This window comes from Sminthopsis crassicaudata, chromosome 4 (genome assembly GCF_048593235.1).
Source record: "Sminthopsis crassicaudata isolate SCR6 chromosome 4, ASM4859323v1, whole genome shotgun sequence".
Lineage (NCBI taxonomy): Eukaryota > Metazoa > Chordata > Mammalia > Dasyuromorphia > Dasyuridae > Sminthopsis > Sminthopsis crassicaudata.
The window spans coordinates 467,056,968-467,079,056 of NC_133620.1; the positions used below are offsets into that span (position 1 = coordinate 467,056,968).

General features: G+C 39.0%; 1 protein-coding gene across 6 annotated transcripts in view; it reads right to left on the minus strand.

Annotated features, from left to right (window-relative positions):
• ANKMY1 (ankyrin repeat and MYND domain containing 1) overlaps positions 1 to 22,089 on the minus strand; it is a 123,297-nt gene that overhangs the window by 47,687 nt on the left and 53,521 nt on the right. For 4 of the 6 annotated variants that reach the window (XM_074264170.1, XM_074264173.1, XM_074264171.1 and 1 more), the window contains 5 exons: positions 21,903 to 22,074; positions 18,593 to 18,733; positions 11,905 to 12,045; positions 6,659 to 6,766; positions 2,262 to 2,393 (listed from right to left, as the gene is read on the minus strand). In XM_074264170.1, coding sequence (XP_074120271.1) covers positions 2,262 to 2,393; positions 6,659 to 6,766; positions 11,905 to 12,045; positions 18,593 to 18,733; positions 21,903 to 22,074 — 694 coding nt within the window. The remainder of the gene's footprint in view (positions 1 to 2,261; positions 2,394 to 6,658; positions 6,767 to 11,904; positions 12,046 to 18,592; positions 18,734 to 21,902; positions 22,075 to 22,089) is intronic. The other 2 variants (XM_074264175.1, XM_074264172.1) reach the window with 1 other exon arrangement.

Genomic DNA, 22,089 nt, shown 5'->3' on the forward strand with positions numbered 1-22,089 from the left:
TAAGGTTCCTTCTCATCCCCAAAACCACAGGGAAGCTGAGCTCTGCATTGGTTAACACCAAAGACATGATGGGCCCATAATCAAGGTAGTTGTTCTTGGATATAGAGAACTCCCAGCTAACTAGAAACTTTGGTAACTGGGACATTCCTCTCTCCTAAGATTAATCAAGGGTTCCATGAGTGGGACGTTCCCCTCCTCCTAAGATTAACCAAGGGTTCCATGACTAGGATGTTCCCCTCCTCCTAAAATTAATCAAAGGTTCCATGACTAGGATGTTCCCCTCCTCCTAAGATTAATCAAAGGTTCCATGACTAGGATGTTCCCCTCCTCCTAAGATTAATCAAAGGTTCCATGACTAGGATGTTCCCCTCCTCCTAAGATTAATCAAGGGTTCCATGACTAGGATGTTCCCCTCCTCCTAAGATTAATCAAGGGTTCCATGACTAGGATGTTCCCCTCCTCCTAAGATTAATCAAGGGTTCCATGACTAGGATGTTCCCCTCCTCCTAAGATTAATCAAGGGTTCCATGACTAGGATGTTCCCCTCCTCCTAAGATTAATCAAGGGTTCCAAGACTAGGATGTTCCCCTCCTCCTAAGATTAATCAAGGGTTCCAAGACTAGGATGTTCCCCTCCTCCTAAGATTAATCAAGGGTTCCATGACTAGGATGTTCCCCTCCTCCTAAGATTAATCAAGGGTTTCATGACTAGGACATTCCCCTCCTCCTAAGATTAATCAAGAGTACATTTAAACTTGAAATCATGGGAAAACATAAGGTTCTGGCACAATTACTGGGGTATGGTGAACTTTATATAAGATAGAGTCCCTAGAAACTAACAACATGCTTCAGAGAGTTAGATCATAGAAAACGGAAACCAGAGTTGGTCACAGAACAATGCCTTTCATAATAACATATGGTTTTAAGATACAGAAGCAACATGATTTCTCTCAATAAATGGCTCTGTTGAATTATCAGCAACCTCGTCTCATTTTTAAATGCCGCTAGCCCATTTGTGCCGTGCTGGCCACAATACTTGAACAATGACCATTATTTCATTTGGCTATATACCTTTTAATTATCATGAATTTACTCGGCTGGAAAGGCTGTTACCTAAAGAAATATTTAAATGCATTATAGGAAAAATGGAAATGTGTAATGATGAAAATGTTTGGGCATTTAAGCTCAGAGACTATACAGCAGCCAAGTTTCTGTTCAGCCCCTCAAAAACAGTTACAGGTTTCTCAAACAATAAATGAGGCTGGGAGACATGGTACAGACAAAGGTCCATTCTGACGCACCCTTGCTCTACAACTCAGGACAAGTCACTTTACCTTTCAATGTCCCAGAAAACTCTAAGACTGTATAAGTTGCAGATGGAGAGCTCATCTACCTGGATAGGGGGAGCTTCTTCACTGAGCATTCCCAATCCAATAAAATCACAGAGCCAGGCCAAAAAAAAATTATCTAAACTAGAGCCTGGTGCATAATGGGTATTACCTACTATGTGCCAGACACTTAAGAGAAACTACCCCAAATGTTCATAGAGACATGTGTCCTTTTTTCTACACTCAGAGCTTTGCACAAAGTAGGTGCATAAAATTTTTATTGTTATATCTTGTTTGTACCTCATACATTTTATAATATGGCCCTCATCTCCAATCTCCTTCTAGAAATAGCAATGAGACTTTAGGAACATCTTGTATAATGTCAGATGATTTCAATAGATTTCATTTTTTCTGAACTGCTTTTCCCTCTTTTTTATTTTTTGTTATAAGAATTGGAGCAGGGAAGGGTGGGGAATACAAGAAGTTAGCTGTAGCTCTATCTCTTCCTCAGGATCAAACTTGGTTATTGTGATTTCTAATCATTCTTTATTATTATAATAATTGTTGGTATTATTATTGTTGTTGTTTCATGCCTCAGCTCCGTGTGTGTGCAAGTTTGCTCTTCTGTTGTCAGACTGCCCCCCTAATGTCCCTCAGAGACAATCGCATTTAATGTGATTTTTGATGGAATAGTCTTCCTTACATTTTTTTTAAAGAGCATAAAAATGACAGAAAAGACAAACAAATTCATCTCCTTTCACAATTTCATCATGGAAAAAATAAGGAGCTGACAGAGATCCCAACATGGAACCCAGAACAGATAAAAATGAAGAATTACTTTAATTGCCACAAGAAATCGCTATAGAATGAAAATGAGTTTTCACATGTCATAAATCAGGCCCCCACCAAAGACACAGCCGCACAAAGAGCTTACCAAAGCGATTTTGCCATCCAGGGATCTTTTTTGCTCAAATGCTAGGTTGGCCACGGCACAGAGAGCACTGCCTACCCCTTTAGTTAAGGCTAGATTTGGATCTGCTCCCTGGAGGAGGAGTTCATGAACCGCCTGCAAAAAACACAAACACTGAATATATTGGACATAGTCAAGTGGAACAAACAACTTTAGGGATGCTAAAAATAACAGAAATTTATTGTTGCTCAGTTTTCTCGGACTCTCCCGTTTGGAGTTTTCTTGACAAAGATCAGCAGAAGTGGTTTGCCATTTCCTCTTCTGGCTCATCTGGCTCTTCTGGGGAAACTGAGGCAATCAGGGTTAGGTGACTTCTCCAGGATCACACAGCCAGTAAGTGACTGAGACCAAATTTGAACTTGCTGACTCTAGACCTGCTGCTCTATTCACTACAGACCAGCTAGTTGTCTTTTTTACATTCTATTTATAACTCTTCTTTTTTTTTCCCTTTTCTTTTCTTTCTTTCTTATTTGTTTTTTTGCCGAGGCAATTGGGATTAAGTGATTTCCCCGGGGTCATACAGCCAGAAAGAGTTAAGTTAAGATTTGAACTCAGGTCCTCCTGACTTCAGAGCTGCTGCTCTATCCACTGCACCAACTAGCTGCCCCTCCCCTTTTACATTCTAACTAAAACTTCCTATCACACCAAAAATCTAAAAATTTATAATAACATATTTTACATTTGCATATAATAATGGATTGAACCATTCCCCAATTGATCAACAGCTATTTTGTTTCCAAGTCATTGCTACTGTAAAAAGAAGTGCTCTAAATATTTTGGTGTATAAGGGAACCTTTCTTTTTGTTGATGACCACATCGAAGTTATATAAGCCTAGCAGACAGCTCTCTCTGAGGCTCAAACTGTATGGACATTTTAATCTCTTTTTTAGCATAATTCCCAACTGCTTTCCAGAAAGTTTGGTTCCATTCACTCCACCAAGAGTATATTAGGCTAATGTGACAGGAAAAGATAACGATAAATGTTGGAGATGATGTGGGAAAACTGGGACACTGATACATAGTTGGTGGAGTTGTGAACTGATTGAACCATTCTGGAGAACGATTTGGAATTATGCCCCCAAATTTATGAAACTGTGCATACCCTTTGACCCAGCAGTGCTACTACTGGGCTTATATTCTAAAGAGATCAGAAAGGAGGGAAAGGGACCCACATATGCAAAAATGTTTGTGGTAGCCCTTTTTAAAGTGGCAAGGAGTTGAAAACTGGAGTGAATATCCATCAGCTGGGGAATAGCTGAGTAAGTTATGGTATATAAATGTTATGGAATATTATTGTTCTATAAGAAACAATCAGCAGGGGAATTTTAGGGAGGCCTGGGGAGACTTAAATGAACTGATGCTGAGGGAAGTGAGTAGGAACCAGAAGAACATTGTACACAGCAACAAGATTATGTGATGATTAACTGGGATGGACATGGTTCTTTTCTTTTTTTAATTTTTTTATTATTGCTTTTTAATATACAAAACATATGCATGAGTAATTTTTCAACACTGACCTTTGCAAAAACTTCTGCTCCAACTTTTCCCCTCCTTCCCTCCACCCCTCCCCTAGATGGCAGGTAGTCTCATACAGGACATGGTTCTTTCTAACAGCGAGGGGATTCACGCCAATTCTGAGAGGGAGAGAGCCATCTGTATCCAGAAAGAGGACTATGGGACTGAATATAGGACATAGTCTTTTCACTTTTTTGTTGTTTGTTTGCTTGCTTTTTTTTTTCTTTCTCTTTTTTTTCCTTTTTGATCTGATTTTTCTTGTACAGCATGATAAATGTGGAAATATGTGTGGCAGAATTGCACAAGTTTAACATATATTGAATTATTTGCCATCTAGGGGAGGGAGAAGAGAAGGAAGGGAAAAAATTTTGGAATACAAAGTTTTGCAAGGGTGAATGTTGAAAACCATCTTCATATGTTTTTGTAAAATAAAAAGCTATTATTAAAAAAAAGTGTATCAATTGCTCATCCTTCTAGCACTGGCTGTTTCCATTTTTTGTCATTATCTAACACATTAATCTAAATAAATATTCTATCAACTTGAAGTGTATCATACTGAGATACTATTTTAGCATCGAGTCAGTGTAGTTAAGGGAGATTTTATAATCTCCTGGGAAGAGTCCTGGACGTGGAAGCAGAGAACTTGGTTAGCTACTAGTACATCCATTTCATTTCTCTGGGCTTTGTCTTCCTCATCTGTAAATTAAAGGGGGATGGAGAGGGGAGGGGTACAGCTTCTTTTGAAGATCCCTTTCAGCTCTAAATCTATGCTATGGTAGGAATTTTTGTGTTATTTTAACACTTCATACTTCTAATATTTTTATAGCAAACATACACTAAACTTCACTGTCCCAAGACCACTTTCTCCAACAATTTTCTGTTGCTACTATTGTTGTTCAGTTGTGTCTTTACTCTCAGAGACCCCATTTGGGGCTTTCTTGGCCAAGATACTAAAGTGATTTGCCCTTTTCTCCTCCAGTTCATTTGAAAGATGAAGAAACTGAGGCAAAAAGGGTGAATTGACTTGCCCAGGATCACACAGCTAGTGTCTGAGGTCAGAATTGAACTCAAGAAGATGAGTCTTCCTGACTCCAGATCTAATATTCTCTACACTTAGCTGCCCACTTATTTATTTGCCTCCAAAACCCCAGTTGTCCCATATGACAAAGTTTCCCAAAATCTTTACTCCTGAACCACTGGTTGTCTGTTTCCTGCTACCAAGGACAGGCACCATATCTAGCATCCTAGTCAAAAGCCTTAATTCCCTTCCTTTAGCTTCCTTATCACTCAAAAGGCCGAGGAAACAGTGACAACAAAAGAATGAATTAATCATTTGGACTTCTTTCTAAGCAACAAAAAAGAACAGACTGGCTAAATAGAAATGAGCAGGGCATCTTAGAATACAGAATAGCCCAGGAAAAGAAAGCTTATCTCATGAAGAAAAGAACTTTAGACTTTAGAAAAGCACAGTCCAAAAGTTCAGAAAAAATCAAGTCAGCCAGCAAGCATTAAATGCTTCCAATGTGCTAGGAGGAAGGAAGAAAGGGAGGGAAGAAGAAAGGGAGGGAGGGAAGGAAAAAAAGAAGGAAGGAAGAGAGGAAGAGAGGAAAGGAGGAAGGGAAAAAGGGAGGGAGGGAGGAGGAAAGGGAGGGAGGGAGGAGGGAAGGAAGGAAGGGAAGAAGGAGGAAGGAGGGAAGAAAAAGAAAAAAGAGGACAGAAGAGGAAAGGGGAAGGGAGGAGGGGGATGAGGAAAAGAGGAGAGTGAAGGAAAAGGGAAGAGAGGGGAAGAAAAGGAAAAGAAAAGGATGGGAGGGAGGGGAGAAGAGAGAAAAGGAAGGAGGGATATATGCTGGACACTGTGCTAATAATAATTATTTGAACCATGAGATATTTGTAAAGTGCTCAACACCTGGCATATAGTAGGTACTTGCTTCCTTTCTTTTTTAAGCTTGGCTACAAGACTAGCTCATTGGGCATGGGAAAGGGAAGGATATATTCAAATATTTAAAATACATAAAAACAAATGCTCTCAGTAAAATAAGATTTTAAAAGAAGAATAGATCTATCTTGCTATGATTACTTTAAAAACAATAACATCTTTTGTTTGGGGTCTAATGAACAAGCAAATAAATAAAAGCTAACATTTATATGGTGCTTGGAGGTTTGCAAAAGTTTGAAAAAAAAAATTATTTCACTAAAAAAAGAAATTGCTATGTTGGGAAAAATCCAAAGCACATGGCAAACTTCTGGCTCCTGAAAAATTAATGTATATTCCCAGAAAACATCTGTGATTAAAAAAAAAAAAAAAAAAAAAGATATCGTGTAAACACAGAGTCAGTGCAGGGCTGAGAAATGGTACCATTCCTGGAAGTAGGACATGAGTAAGAAAGAGGGAGGGGCCTTTGGCAAAATCACCTGCTGGAAGGTCAGGTGGGACATTAGCAGGCTGCTCTGGCTCCGGCATCAGACTAATCCCATTTCTGTCACTCACTGCATATCTTTGGGCAAGTCATTTCAACTGTCTGGCCTCAGTTTCCCCATCTGCAAAACTGGGAGGATTGACCTCAGTAGTCTTTGAGGTCCTTTCCAGCTTTAGATCCCAACTGCAGGCAGATTTAGGACTCACTTTCCCAGAATTCCCAACCTGAACAACACACCCAGCTCTTTCTGGGGAGACCATCCAACCCCCAAAAGCATCTGGATATTTGTTTTTACCATGCCGTGGTCATACTCCCCATCACCAAACCAAACCCCAACTTGTGTCTATTGGTATAGAAGCCAATAACTTAACAGACAAACCTTAAACAAAGGACCAAACACCCTCAAGAGAGGGTGAGGATGCTCACCAGGTCGTTCCCGCTGGCAATGGACAGGGAGAGTGGAGAATGCCCACTCCACAAGGTATTGGGATTCGCTTTATGAAGTAACAGGAGACGGATGATGTCCCTCACACACTGGAGGGAGAAAAAGGCAGAGTGAGAGAAGAGTTAAAGAAAGTTGCCGATAAAATGAATTTTCTTTGGCCATAAATTAAAACTTAACTTCATCTCCCTCAAATTATTGAGATACGAGAAGAAGGTATTTAATGATATTAAACCTTTGACAGGAGCCACCAAGCATTCATTCTTCCCAGGAGGGGAGACGAGGGTACATGAACAGGCTAAAGTTTATTTGGAGCAGACCCAAACGTACCTGCGTTTTGCAATATTAGAGTCCTCGGATTATCATCCATCAAAAAAAAATTACACGAGCAAAACACCAACAACAATCGCCAAGGTGAAAGGCAGCCCAGGATCACGAGTTCTGAAAACCTTTAAATCTCAGATGAGTTGACTAGACTTGAAATGGTTTCCCCCCAAAGCAAAATGTAACCCTTGAGGACTGCCATTATGAAAGTAGGAGAAATTAAAGTCACGTGTTCAGTGAAGTGCTCCCTTGGAACAATGAAAGGACATTGTTCCTGACAGAGAAGGAAAAGGAAAAGAAAAATGTCAAAAATCACATTCTCAAACAACTTTAAGCCACTGATCAAGAAATAAGACAATTTTATTTCCTTGAAATTCAGAGGTCCATAGACTCAGATGTAGAATTAGAACCCCAGAGAACCATTGATTCCTACCTCTCCTCATTTTACAACAGAGAAACTGAGGCCCAGGAAGATTAAGGAATTAGCCCAAAGATGAAGTATCTGAAGCAAGATTTGAATTCTGGTCTTTATGATTCCAGGGCAGCACACGCCATCCCAAAAGTCAGGAAGACTTGTTTTCCTGAGTTCAAGTCTAGCCTCAAACACTAGCTGTGTGACCCTGGGCAAGTCACTTTGCCGTGTCTGCCTCAGTTTCCTCATCTGTAAAGTGAGCTAAAGAAAAAAATATCTCTACCAAGAAAAGCCCAAATGGGATCACAAAGAATCTGACATGACAAGAACAATTCGACAACTTTATGTCTAATGCTCTGCCTCTCATGGAATCATAGAAGCTCAAAGTGGAAAGAGACCTCATAGATCAATAAGTTCAACTCGGAATTGTACTTGAAGACCTTGAGTGGTTGGTAACCTTTTTCCAAGGCAACTCTTTCCACTTTGAAATAGCTTAGGTTAGGAAATTTTTCCTGTAATTTTATAGGATTTCCTTACATAGTTTTTCCTTTTCTATGTTAAAATCTGCAACTCTATAGCTCCCATCTATCATAATTAAGACTTAGAATCCTAAGAGTTTGCAGATTCTACTCTTTCCTTTAAAAGAGAATAAAAAACAGTGCAATTTTGCCTTGATCATTATGTATATACTATTTCTCCCGTTCTCAAATCTTTGGATATTTTCTGACAATTGCTCAGCAATCATATTTGCCTCTCCTTTCAATATATAAGAATATAGTTCACCTGAGGATGATGACCTGAATTTTCCAAGGACAGTTTGGGGTTCTCTTACTCCATGTTTTCTAGAATATTAACTTTCTATTAGTCTTTGTTGTCCTGGTCCTTGGACTAGGCTGAGAAATCAGAAGGAAAATAAGGATTGAGCAGTTTCATCTTCCCTCCAGTGGAGGTTCCCATCAATCCCTTGGCTTAAAAAGGTCATTTGCATTCTCTTCTTTTCTTCGATATGGCTTTGAGAAACCACTTTCTGTCATCCTTATCCTTCCTCATTAGCCTTGGTTCATTCTGAGCATCAGCAATCTTGACACTGTTCAAACTCTATGACCTGTCCTTGGTTCTCTGTTATTTGTACTTTTGTCTTTTTCTTTCCTCTAAATTGGTTACTAAGTTCTAGGGATATCCACATCTGTCTCTTCTGAGAGCACCCCCTCTTCTTGCTTATCAAAATTCCTTTTGTGTATTCAGAATTTCATTCATGAAATCTTCCCATCTTTCTCTGAATGACCTTTTCATTGAGAATTTTAGCCTTAGAATCCTATTTTTTCACTGAGCCCTATAAAATCTACTCTCCCCAAATCTAATATTCACTACCTGCATGTGATTTGTCTCTCCTTCTCTTCTATCATGAAACGGTCACTTCCTCCGTAGACTCTCATCATTTTCCAAGCCACAAACCTACTCTTTCCTGTTTATAAGAATCAGATGGAGAATAGAATTTCTCCTCCTTGGTTCCTCCACTTTTTGAAAAATGAAACCAGGGCTGGGCTGGTGTAAGCAGTTATATCTCAGATAACAGTAAATGCTACAAATTGGCTTGTTTTGTGGACTGACATTAATCTATCCCATCCAGGTCTCCAGGGGTACTACTTCCTTTCTTCCTCCTCTATTTAACACACTTGTTCCTTCAAACCTTTTAATAGCCTCTGACTTTTCTATCTGTTCCTCCTGTAACAAGTCAATTCCCATCCCCCTGCTTTGCAATTGTTACCCCTATCCCAGAATGCTCTGTCTTCCCATTTCTGCCGTTTACATTCATTGGCTTCCTATAAAACTCATATCTAATCCTACCTGCCATGAATAGTAGCCTTTCCTTGGCCCCCAAATCTGTTATAAATTTCCCTTCTAAGATGACCTTCCATAAACTCTGTATTTATATTGCATGGCCTTTTTATATGCCACCAGCTAGAAAGTAAGCATCTTTTCTTTTTTCTTTTCTTTTCTTTTCTTTTATGGAGGATATTATACATGTAGTTTTCAGAACTACAAGCCCTTGACCCCCTCTAATGCCTCTGTGGTCTATTCTTTCTCTGCACTTCATTTATACAACATAATTATTATTTTACCCTTTCCTAGGTGGTTTTGATTTTTAGAGTCAGATCATACTCAACTCTGCCCCAATTTTTCTTTTGAGCTGTCCAATTGCTGATGTCAATCTTAAACAAATGGTAAAAACATAATTTGTCCAAGTTAAGTTCCTTGAAATTAATCTTTGATATTGGCTCTTATATGTAAAATTTTCTATTAAGTTTGGGTTTAGTTGAGAAAAAGTCCTGAAAATCTACAAGTTCACTGAATGTCCTTTTTTTTTCAATTCAATATTATGGATAATTTTGCTACAAATAATATTTTTTGCTCCAGCTTGGTTATTTTAATTACTGGTATATGTGATTCCAAGACCCATGGCCTTTTATTGTGACTCCTAAGTTCTGTACAATTCTTATTGCAGTTGTAATATATTTGAATTGCTTTCTTTCTTGTTTCTTGCAAAATTTTCTTTGATCTGAGGGTTTTGAAATTTGGCAATAATATTCCTATGTTTTTTTTTTCCACAAGGGAGCTCTTTGAGATGGTGATCAGTGAAATTTTCCTAGTTCTACTTTCTCCTTATGTTCTATCACTCCGTGTAATGTCTGGGCTAGCTTTCTGGAGGATTTCTGGATGGGCCCTGGTCTTAGGTGGAGAAGTGATGAAGGCAGGAGAGCTCCCATGAGCTTCCAAGGATGGAATCTGGAGTCTGGAGTGTGAGATTGAGCTCAAGCCCACTCTCCAGTCCTCTCAGCCCTCTTAGCCCTTAAATACCTTAGTACAATTCCATCACTACAACACACTGAGCATGTACCAATTGTAGAACCATTACATCGCCATATCACACTAAGTACTAAGCATATATGAACTAGAGAACCATTATTTCATCAATCACACTGAGAAAACACCCTGCATTATGTATTTTTACTTCAAGTATACTTTTCTCAGAGTTCCCCAATATCTTCGGTCCTCTACAACTCCAGGACAATTTTCTTGGATTATTTCTTACATTATTGTATTAAGGTTCCTTTTTTGGATCATAGTTTTCAGGTTATCCAATTATTCTTATATATTCTCTTCTTGATCTGTTCTGCAGATCTTATTAGATGTTTCACATTTTGTTCTATTTTTTATTCTTTATATTGTTTTGTCATTTCTTGGTCTCTCAAAGTTTCACTAGTTTCCCTTTGCCCAATTCTAATTTTTAAAGAGTTATTTTCATCTTTAAGACTCTATCTCCTTTTCTACTTGATTAACTTTTTTCATAATCTTGTTTTTTTTGGTTTGTCTTGGTTTGTTGTTTTTTCTCGATATCTCATTTGATTTTTAAAAGTCGTTTTTGAGTTCTAGAAATTCTCTCTGGAAGCCATTTAATATTACATTAGTCTACAAAAGCTCTTTTTACTTTACTGTCTCCTCTGAAAATGAACTCTGGCCTTCCCAATCTCACAGTTAAGTTTCTATGGTTGGGTTCTTTCTTCTTTGCCAATTCATTGTTTATTTTGGTCTATGTTTTCTTTCCCAGTTGCATCATGGAAATGCTTTGCATGACTACACATGTATAACCTATATCAAATTGCTTGTCTTCTCAAAGGGAAATGTGCCAGGCATTGTTAAGTGCTTTATAGATATCTTATTTGATACAAAAATCCTAGAAGGTGGGTGCTGTTATTATCCTTATTTTATAGTTGAGGATACTCAAGGCAGTCATGAATAAAGTGACTTGCTCAGGTTCACACAACAAACAAGTGTATGAATCTGGATTTGAACTTGTCTCCTCCTCTTTCTTCTTCCTTCCCTTTCTTCTTCCTCCTTTCCTTTCTTTTTCCTCCTTCCCTTTCTTCATCCTCCTTTCCTTTCTTTATCATCCTTCCCTTTCTCCCTCTCTCTCTATTCTCCTTTCCTTCTAGCTCACTTCAATGGGTCATGACAGCATTCTTATGGGAGACAACAGAAATCTGGAGTCAGAGGACCCAGACCTAGCTCCCCACTCAGTATCTCTGTAACCTTCCAAAAAGTTACTTCCCTTTCTAGTCCCAGTTTCCTCATCTACACAATGAGGGATAGGTGATTTCTCAGGTCATTTAAAGCTCCCAAGCTATGATCTCTTTTTTGTAATTAACGGTGCAATTTCATTTGCTAAGAGAGTTTTGACAGTAAAGGCTCTTAGGTAAGCTCATGATTCCCACCTCTTGAAGTATTCAGGGAAAAGCTCTAAGCCTGACAACCACAGTTGGGGCAAGGATGGAATGTCTTCCAAGGGAATTTCTAACACAGGTTGGGAGGGGATTATACAAAATAACTGCTAAGATCCTTCCAATGCTAACATTTTATAATTCCAAGTCAAAGTCAAGGAAAAAGTCAATCTGTACCATGTAGACACGGGGCTTCTTAAAGCTGTCTCTTTACCTTGAAGTCATCTTCTCTCTCACACACAACATGTAAAGGACTTCTCCCGCCTTCTTCAGGACACAACTTAGATGGAGAATAATATGACATTGGTGGTCCAGTTTCATTATTAAGTTTCATGCTTGAAACTAAAGTGTCAAACTGCATTTGAACAGAGAAATCAAATTAGGGGAGGGGAGGGCCTATGGCTAAACTCAGCACTCAATCAGTCTTTACCCAAAGTTTTCCTCAACACCCAACCTCAAATATTCAAGAGTGAATTCTTCCATCCCTTTTCGGGCCCAGCAGTAACTAAATGTCTATGGAATTTGAGAATTGGAGGTTAAGTAACTTAGGGTTGCTATTCAATCACTAAATTTCACAGATCTCTTTAAAATTTTGTTTCACAATCTGACTCTAATATGCCTTTCCAACCACATTCAGCATTCTGTCTTCAACCCAACTGATCTTGCTGGGCCATACCAATGACATCTATGGCCTGGGATCTCTGTGACTTTGCTGGCTTTTCCTCACTCCTGAAATGCTTTCCCTCCCCACCCACTCCCCAATCCTAGAATCTCTTGGTTTTTTTTCAAAATTCTGCTCAAGTACTATCTACTCCAGGAAATCTTTCCAGATCCTTCCCTCAATTTTTATTATCTTCACCCATTAAGAAAATATTTGTGTGTGGATAGATAGATAGATAGATAGATAGATAGATAGATAGATAGAATAGACAGACAGACAGACAGACAGACAGACAGACAGACAGACAGATAGATAGATAGATAGATAGATAGATAGATAGATAGATAGATAGAGTAGACAGACAGACAGACAGACAGACAGACAGACAGACAGATAGATAGATAGATAGATAGATAGATAGATAGATAGATAGAATAGAATAGACAGGTAGCTGAATGTATGGATGGATAGATAGATAGATAGATTTGCTGAAGTAATTGAGGTAAAAGTGACTTGCCCAGAGTCACACAGCTAGCAAATATTAAGTGTCTGAGGCCAGATTTGTGTGTGTATACATGTGTGTGTGTGTGTGTGTGTGTGTGTGTGTGTGTATGTATTTGCTGAAGCAATTGAGATAAAGTGACTTGCCCAGAGTCACACAGTTAGAAAGTATTAAGTGTCTGAGGTCAGATTTGAATTCAGGTCCCCCTGACTTCAGGGCTGGTACTCTATACACTGTATTTGTATATATTTTATATAAATCTATTTACTATATGTCTCTGCTCCCAGCAATTGAAGCCAAACTCCTTGAGGGCAGGAATATTTTCTTCTTATCTTTATATTCCAAGTTCCTAGTACAGTACCTGGTACCTACTAGGAACTTAATAAATGCTTGTTGTAGAATTTCCCTTAACAACCTTACTAGCAAATCCATGGGCAAGCTGTCTCCTCTGGAAATTCCAATCATTTAAAATTTGAATTGTCAGAAGTGTCCTCATCCTGCCCCTCCCCAGACCCCATCTTCTATCAACTCCTTACATACACACACACACACACACACACACACACACACACACACACACACACACACACACACGAACTCGTACACACCAAATACACCCTCATATACATCCACACACAGATATGCAGACAATGGCCTTGACACAGCAACCTTGTTTATAAAAGTCAAAGAAGAGAATAATCTTTCCCTCCTAAAGGAAAGAACTTTCAACAAATCAACACTACTTGTTGACAGGAAATGCAAGGCCACAGTGCATTATTAATGAGTAATAAATTGTGTTTTGATTTCACAAATAGCTATGGGGAGGGGAGCCAAACTTGGCTTCCATAGAGTAACATAAAATCGCAGGATCCTTAGCTGTAGAGTGGAAAAGAACCTCAGAGACCAACTACTCCAACCCCCTCATTTTACAGAAGAGGAATCTGAGGCCCCATGGAGAAGGAATAAGCGCTCATCTCTTGGGAGGTGGGAGAGACTTCAGAACCCATTTAGCCTTGCCCTCTTGTTTCACATTTGAAGAAATTGAGGCTCAGGGAAATTAAGGAGCTTCTCCAAGGTCATTCATATAGTAAGCAAACCCTGCTCCTCTGAGCCAAGATTATCTTTCCCCTACATCACATTGTGTCTATGGTGAGGGACTGATATATCACTTAAACATAGAGGTTTTAAAAGTGAAGTTAAAAGGAAAGGAAATGAATGAACTCACTCATTGTTTATCTGAAATAACAGTCCCATTTGTCCCCAGTCACAGCACGCACAGGGAATTAAAATCTGCCTGCTAATTGAGGTGCTCAGTGCTACTGGATAAGAGAAAATGGAGTTGGGAAGTTGAATAATCCAGACTGGCTTACTGCCATGGTTAAATTCACTAAATAGCATAATTGCTCAACTCTGGTTCATTTTGCTTGTCTAGACATCAGCCAATGAATGGGCTTTTCCCACTAAGTACATTTAATTTTATAATCATTTCACTGCATCAGTGGTATTTATAGTGTAAAATACTTCATTTTGTTTACAATTTTTTTTATTAAAAAAACCAGTATTGCTGTCTGAAAGATCCCAAGATAATGGCTGAAAATTGAAAATTTTAATCAATCCTATAACTCTTAGAATCATAGCTCTAGAGCTAAAAGAAACTCAGTAACCATCTAGCCCAAACTCCTCATCTTCCAGATGAGAGAATTGAGGCCCAGAGACGCCAAGTAATTTGCCACACAGGCGGTAAGCAGTCAACATCAGAAGGGCAGGATTTGAACCCACTTTAATTAAAAAGTTCAGAATCCTCCTATGCCATACTGTCAAGTTCTATGGTAGTAGACAATTCTTTGGAATTATCTTTTTCACTGAATAGACTGGCCTTTAAAAAAAAAATGATTCAGCACAATTTATAATCTGTCAAATCGTCAGGGAGCTGGAAACAAAACTGGAGTTCAAAAGCTATTCAACTACTAGGTATACTTAGGAAATAAGTAATGTAGAAAATTCACCGTTTACTCCAGAAATATCCACCCCCAAATTTTATTGATAGCCAATAAAATTACTCATATAAATGTGATTTATTTTTGAAAATTGCTTAGTAGAGCTTTCCTTCTAAATGTTAAAGAATATTTAAAGATTCACTTTTAAAAGTTTGGCAGCTAGTAAGATCCATATGCAAAAGTATCCTGAGGTACTTATAATGAATAAAATTCATCTTCCTTATTCTTGGATAAATGTTAAGATCATCCCCACAAAATTCAACTTAAATATTAAATATGTAGATAGAATATTCACCTGGAGGATTTTTTTTCATTTAACATTAAGAATATTTGATATCCAAGAGTTTAGTTAAGTTTTCATGTGTTAAAGTAAGTACCTTTTAGTAGAATTATGATCTAGAAGGAAATTTGAAAGCTCATTGATCACAACCAAATTCTCTAAGCCGGGGGAATATCATATGAAGTAGAAGAAAAAAGCCCACTGGCTTTGGAGTTGGGGGACCTGGGTTAACAGCACCCTTCTACCAGTAAGGGAGACATTGGGGGAGTCACTTCATCTTGCAGGTCACTCAGTTTCTTCATCTGTCAAATGAAGAGGTCGGATTAGTCTCCAAGGTCCATTCTAGTGTTAAACCTGTGGGTCTGCCTCTCCTTGTTGGCAGGAGGATTGTGGGAAGGTGAGAGAAGGAACTAATGATAAGTGTCACTTAGGGACTAAGCAGAAGCTTTCAGGAAAGAGTCCTGAAAATTCAGAGCTTTGTTGAGAGAAGGGGTGAAGGGTATAGACATGGCAGAACCATGATCTGCTGCTGGTGATTTAACTAGTATTCTCAGACACACATAACCACAGAGCACATAGAGTTTTATCTGACTTACTGATCCATTTAAAGAATAATCTGTCTGAATGAATTTCGTGTTTCCATGATAGTTTCCACTCCTTGAGACCTGGTGAGTTTTTCCACTCTAGATTTCTCTTCCCCTACATCTCAAAACTGCCTGGTAAACTAAAATTGCTTACCCACAAGAGTTTCCTTCTCTCTTTAAATCTTTTTTATTTGCTCTTTATAGGATGGGTTTTGTCTTCAGATAAAGATAAGCTAATTATCATTATATTCTAAGCCAATGTTTTGCATAAAGGAGCAGAAATCCTCCCAAATGGGAAAAGACAAAAGGGAATTTATGGACTAATAGTCTTAGACTAAAACTCTGTCTCTATATCTCTGTGTCTCTGTCTGTCACTCACTCACACACACACACACACACACACACACACATGAAAAGTGACATAATCAGAAAAATAGCAATAGTGAGCCAAGGGCAATTTGCCTGGCCACTCTCTCAGATAGAAATATATTCATATTTGGAACAATAAAGCAAGTCCACAGTTAGATTAAATGCTTGGAAACAAACTCCACAATCTTTCTTTCCCTCCACACAACTCCACCTTTACTACTCTTCTCAGCAAGAAGAATGATCAATGTATTGAAATGTAAATGAATGTAAAATGATCAAAATATTGAAATGTAAATGAAGATAACCAAAAATCCTGATCACATGTTTGTAGATTCTAACTGGCTTTTCCTCTACCACTATCTTGGCTCATTACTTTCAGTAATTTTCTTTTCTAAGCATAGGTCAGAGACTAGCAATCTTGAGAGTAGACATTTCAAGCCTTGGAATTATTTCCTGAGTTTGAGAGTCAGGAATTAGCATCTCAGAGGGGAAAATTTCCGTAATGGTGACCTTCTGGAAGAAATAAGAGAAGACCAAAAGTCTTAAACTGATACTAAAAGAATAAGACCATGGAATGAGTGATCTTTATATTAGTATGGGTTCATACATAGAGGGGAGAAACAGATAAGAGAAAGAGAGAGAGGGGGGTGTAGAGAGACAGAGAGACAGAGAGAGAGAGAGGTAGAGAGACAGAGACAGAGACAGAGACTTCAGAATACAAATATGTTAAAGTTAAAAGGAAAATGGAAGAAAAGGGATAAGTGAGGAAGAGAGTGATATCTGAGAGAGAATATAGGATCAGAATCAAATGTTGGAGAGAGAACATGAAAGAAATATTAAGAGGAAAAGAAGAAAGAATAAAGACTTGGCATTGAGGTAGAAACAAGAGGAAGAGATCTTCAACAAAGAAGAAATAAATCATTTCATTTATAGAACACCAGAAGGCAGCAAATTTATCCCTTTTATTAATATTTATAAAAATATTATTTTATTATTTGTAAAAGAAATCAGTGGCAATACAAAGAGGAAAATGTACAAGGATATGGGAAAGAGAGAAATACACACTTAATAATCACAACTCTGAATGTGAATGGGATAAACTCACTCATAAAATGGAAGAAAAGAGCAGAATAGATTAGAAAATAGAATCCAGCACTGGGAAATGAGTGTAAACTGTGAGCATTATTATTTTGTTTTTGTTTTTGTTTCTCTTCCCAGATTATTTTTATCTTCTGAATATAATTCTTCCTTTGCAACAATAACAACAACAAAATTCGGTTCTGCACATATATATTGTACCTAGGATATACTATAAGATATTTAACATGTATGGGAATGCCTGCCATCTAGGGGAGGGGGTGGAGGGAAGGAGGGGAAAAATTCAGAACAGAAGGGAGTACAAGGGATAATGTTGTAAAAAAAAAAAAAATTACCTATGCATATATGTACTGTCAAAAAAAAGTTATAATTATAAAAATTAATTAAAAAAAAAAAGAAAAGAAAATAGAATCCAACGGCCATAATGAACCTTTACAAGTCAAGCCCCTCTCTGCAACTTGCAGATTTAAAGAGATTGAATGACTTGTCCAGGCTCACAGAGCCAGGATGTATATGAAGCCAGATCTTTTGAACACCATCGCTGGTTTTCCAGCTACTTAGCCACTATCCCTCTCTTTTTGCAAAAGGCAAGATAACAAAAAACTTCTCAGGGTAAGCTCCAAACTATACAAAGTGAAAGAATAGGATTGATCAGGCAAAATTCCAAGAATATCCCAGTCTAACCAGACAAATCATAAAGTGTTCTCATGAAACTGCTCATTGACTCTTCAGAAACTCTGCAACCCACAGCCGGATGAACCTGAGTTCAAATCCCAATTCTGCCCTTTGCTGCCCATGAAACCTTCAACAATGTATCATCTGTGAAATGAGGATGTTGGGTTAGATGATCAGCTCTTAGTTCTCTAATCTAAGTAGGCAAAGTTGGAGGAAAGATGTGAACTCAGGTCCTATGGCTCCAGAGCTATAACTCTCTCCACCATACCCCACATGTTCTGAAAGAGGCATCTAGGATTGTTTTTCAGATTTGTGAGTGGAGCACCATGCTTGAAAGAGGGACCACCTGTGTGAGCTCTTTCCTGGACTTCAGTTTCCTCAATTGAAAAATCAGCAAAAGTGACTTCCATGGCCCCTTCCAGAGCCTAATCTATGATCTCAAGATCTTTTGACAAGACATTTCAACTCTAGGGTCTCAGTTTCCTTCTCTGTAAAATGGAGGAAGAAGGGGGACTCTCAAATCTAAATCTACTATTCTCCTTGGGTCTCAGTTTCCTCATTTGGGAAGGGGGAGGGCAGGACTAGATATCCTCCAACGTCCCTTTTCCAGCATATTTTTTTGTTTTTATCCCTTTACCTCCAACACAGTGCTTGGCCCCACCTTACACACTTACCACAGGCTGGGCAACTTAATGCCTGATTCCTTCCCTCTCCTATATGTGTCAAAGTAAAATACCTTATTTATCTTGTATCTCTCATCTTGATCTTCAGCTCTGGTATCTGGGTCGGTGATAGCATGAAGCAATAACTCTGTGATTTTGACACCTGCCTCATCAGGCAGGGCTACTGCTATATGAAGAGGAGTGAGCCCTCTCAACTGCAGGAACATGAAGAAAAACAAAATACCCAGTCACGAGTGTCAGAAAGAAGGGGCCACAAGCACTAGAGACTGAAGAACTCTGGAGAATGAGGGAGTTCTCCCACTTAAAATACTGAAAGTTAACATGGGCTCAAGGGATATTTACATTAGCAGAGATAACAACCAGTTAGTCTCTTCTGTGAGAGGCGCCAACACACTCCATCCAACAAAGCTGAGAATCACTTAGCAAGAAGTTCCTCCCTCCCATGAGAGCTAAGAAGTAGTTGAGGAGAAGGAAAAGAGGAGATTCTGTTCAGGAAAACACATTCAGATAACCACATCATTGAAATTGTCTATAATAAATGAAGGAAAGAATACCAATTTACAAGTTTGGGAGAGATCCACTAATCTATAGTTCATTTGCATCTAACAATACCCTAGAAATTTCAATACAGGGAAGATAGTTTTGATCTGTGCATGTCAATTCACCTCCTGGAGGTCCTCTATTTCCTCATTTACAAAATGGGGTGTAAAATTGAATGAGATGATCGTTGAGCATAATGTTAGATCTATGACCAGAATTCAACTTAGCATGCGTATGCCTCAGTTTTCCCCTCTGTTAAATGAAAAGGTTGAACAAGCGGACTTCTTGTTCCTGTTCAGTAATCTCAGTAATGATCAACTCTTCATGGCCCCATTTGGGGTTTTCTTGGCAAAGTTACTGGAGTGATTGGCCATTTCCTTCTCCAGCTCATTCGACAGATGAGGAAACTGAGGCAAATAGGGTTGTCACTTGCTCAGAGTCACACAGCTAGTGTCTGACACTGGATATGAACACGGAAGAGGAGATTTCCTAGCTCTAGGCCCAGCACTCCATTCACTGCGCCATCCTTTTATCCTATAACATTCCTCTGACAAATCATTGAACCTTTGTGAATTTTATTTCCCTCTTCTACGAAACAAAAGATTTGAGTTAGTTTCTGAAGTCTCTTCTGTCTCCAGAGCTAGGAGTCTAAGATCTTATGGATTTAAAACAACTTCAAATTATTCCTTAAAGACAAAAACCTATGTTCAAATCCAACCTCACCTACTTCCTCACTGTCAGGGCCCAGAACAAGTTACTTAACCATTGTAGCTCTGTTGCCTCATCTAAAATGAGACCAGATAACCTTCCAGGTCCTTTCCAGCCTAAATCTAGAATCCTTTGATTAACATAAACCCGGTTATCAAGAATGTTCTTAGGTAATTAGGACAAAATGTTCCCAAATTATAACGACTATCTTTAGCTTTATGACAAAACACCTCCCACAAGTTCTTAGCAAAGATGATGGTACATGGATGTGGTACGCTGCATACAAGGTCAGATTTTTTTAAAATGTGAGTTTTTCTTCTTTTCCTTCTCAACTCACATCATTCAGAAGCCTTTCTCAAATAACCTTTTATTCCTGTCTCTCATGAAAAGATGGCCCTTCTCCTTGCCAAGACAAACCCAGAGAGGTACAAGCTTCCTGCCACAAGTTCTCCATTAGATTGCCTCCATTATCATCCCCACTTGCCCTCTAATCTGGTAGCTGTTCCAAGCTACTAGCTCCTTCCCTGATACTTTACAAATATACCCATGTCTCCCCCATCCTTAAAATGTTCACTTGGTCCTGCTTCCCTCACCCAATCTCATGAATCTCTCCTCTCTTCCTCAGCTGGAGAAAGCCTCCTCCAAAAAGTGACTCCACTTCCTCCCTTTAACCACCCTCTGCAGTCTGAATTCCAACATTATTTTCAATAGAAACTGTTCTCAATAGAGCACTGGCCCTGAAGTCGAGGGCCTGAGTTCAAATCCAGCCTCAGATACTTAATACTTCCCTAGCTGTGTGACCCTGGGCAAGTCACTTAACCCCAAATACCTCAATAACAACCAAAAAAAAGAAATTGTTCCCATCAAAGCTAGCAATGATTTCTTAATTTCCAAATCTAATGGCCATTTCTCAGCCATCATCCTTCCTGAGCTCCTGGTAGCATCTTTTCTCCTCAGATATTCTTTTCTCTCATGACATTTCTCTCTCTTATTTTTCCTTATTCCTAGCAGAATTCCCCTTAGGGGTGAGTCCTTTGCTGAATGTTCCTTCAGGTCAGTCAGTCAGTCAGCAAACATTTGTTAAACATTTATTATGTGTCAGGCACCGTGCTAAATTCTGGGGATCTAAAGAAGGGTGCAAACATTGTCCCTGCCCTTAAATATCTTGTAGTCACATGGGAAAGAGAACATGCAGAAAAGCATGTATGTGTAAGATATATAAAGAATAGATGGAAGGTGATCTCTAAGGGGTAGGGATTGGGACAAGTGCCATTGGGAAAGGCTTCTTGCAGAAGATTTGAATGGAGTCTCAAGGGAAGCCACAAAATGGTGGTATGGATAGGGATCATTCCAGGGATGAGGACAGAGTGGGAGACATGGAGGGCCATGTGGGAGGGACAGCAAGATAAGTCAGTGATACCAGACCATAGAGTATTTAGAAGGGTAATGTGGCCTAGAAAATTGGAAAGGGAGGAAGGGTCAAGATTGTGAAAGGGTTTCAAAGCCAAAGAGAATTTTATATTTGCTCTTGGAGGCATGGGAGAGGGAGAGGAAGAGGGAAAGGGAGAGAGAGAAGGAGAGGGAAGAAAAAAGGGAGAGAGAGAGAGAAAAAGGAGGAGGAAAAAAGGAAGAGGGAGGAAGGGAAGGAGAGGAAGATGGAGATGAAGAGAAAAGGAGAGACAGAGAGAATTAGTAACTTTGAAGAGAACAATTTCAGGTGAATCTTAAGATTGAAAGCTAGAAAAACAGAGTTTAGACAAAAGTATGAAGAGAAGAAATGGAGGCAATAATTACAGATAGCTTTCTCAAGGATTTTAGCCAGAAAAGGAAGGGCAGATGCATGTTAGTAGAAACAGTCAAATTATGTGAGACATTTTTAAAGATGGGGAGGCATAGGCATGTTTGTGAGACTAAAGATTAGAAAGTGGGAATGATGGAGATGACAATCTGCCAGAGAAAATGGGATAAGGCATGATCACTTGTGCCTCACTTGTGCCTGTAGAGGGGTTCACCTTGGCAAGGAGAAGGGATAACTCTTCATGAGAAAGGGGTGAAGAGTTAACGTCCAGGCAAAAACCCAAGGCTGAACACTGTACAACCAAACTGGGGCACTACCTTTGTTGGAAAGCGGATGTCAGTCCTTGCACCATTCTCCAGGAGGAGCTGCACTCCAGTCACATCCGCAGCTCTAATGGGGAAGTAAAGCACATGCATAGGCACTGGGCAGTAGTTAGGGTCTGCCCCTCGCTTTAAGAGTAACTGGATCGTTGTCCATCTGTGTTTGTGTCTGAAATCAATATGA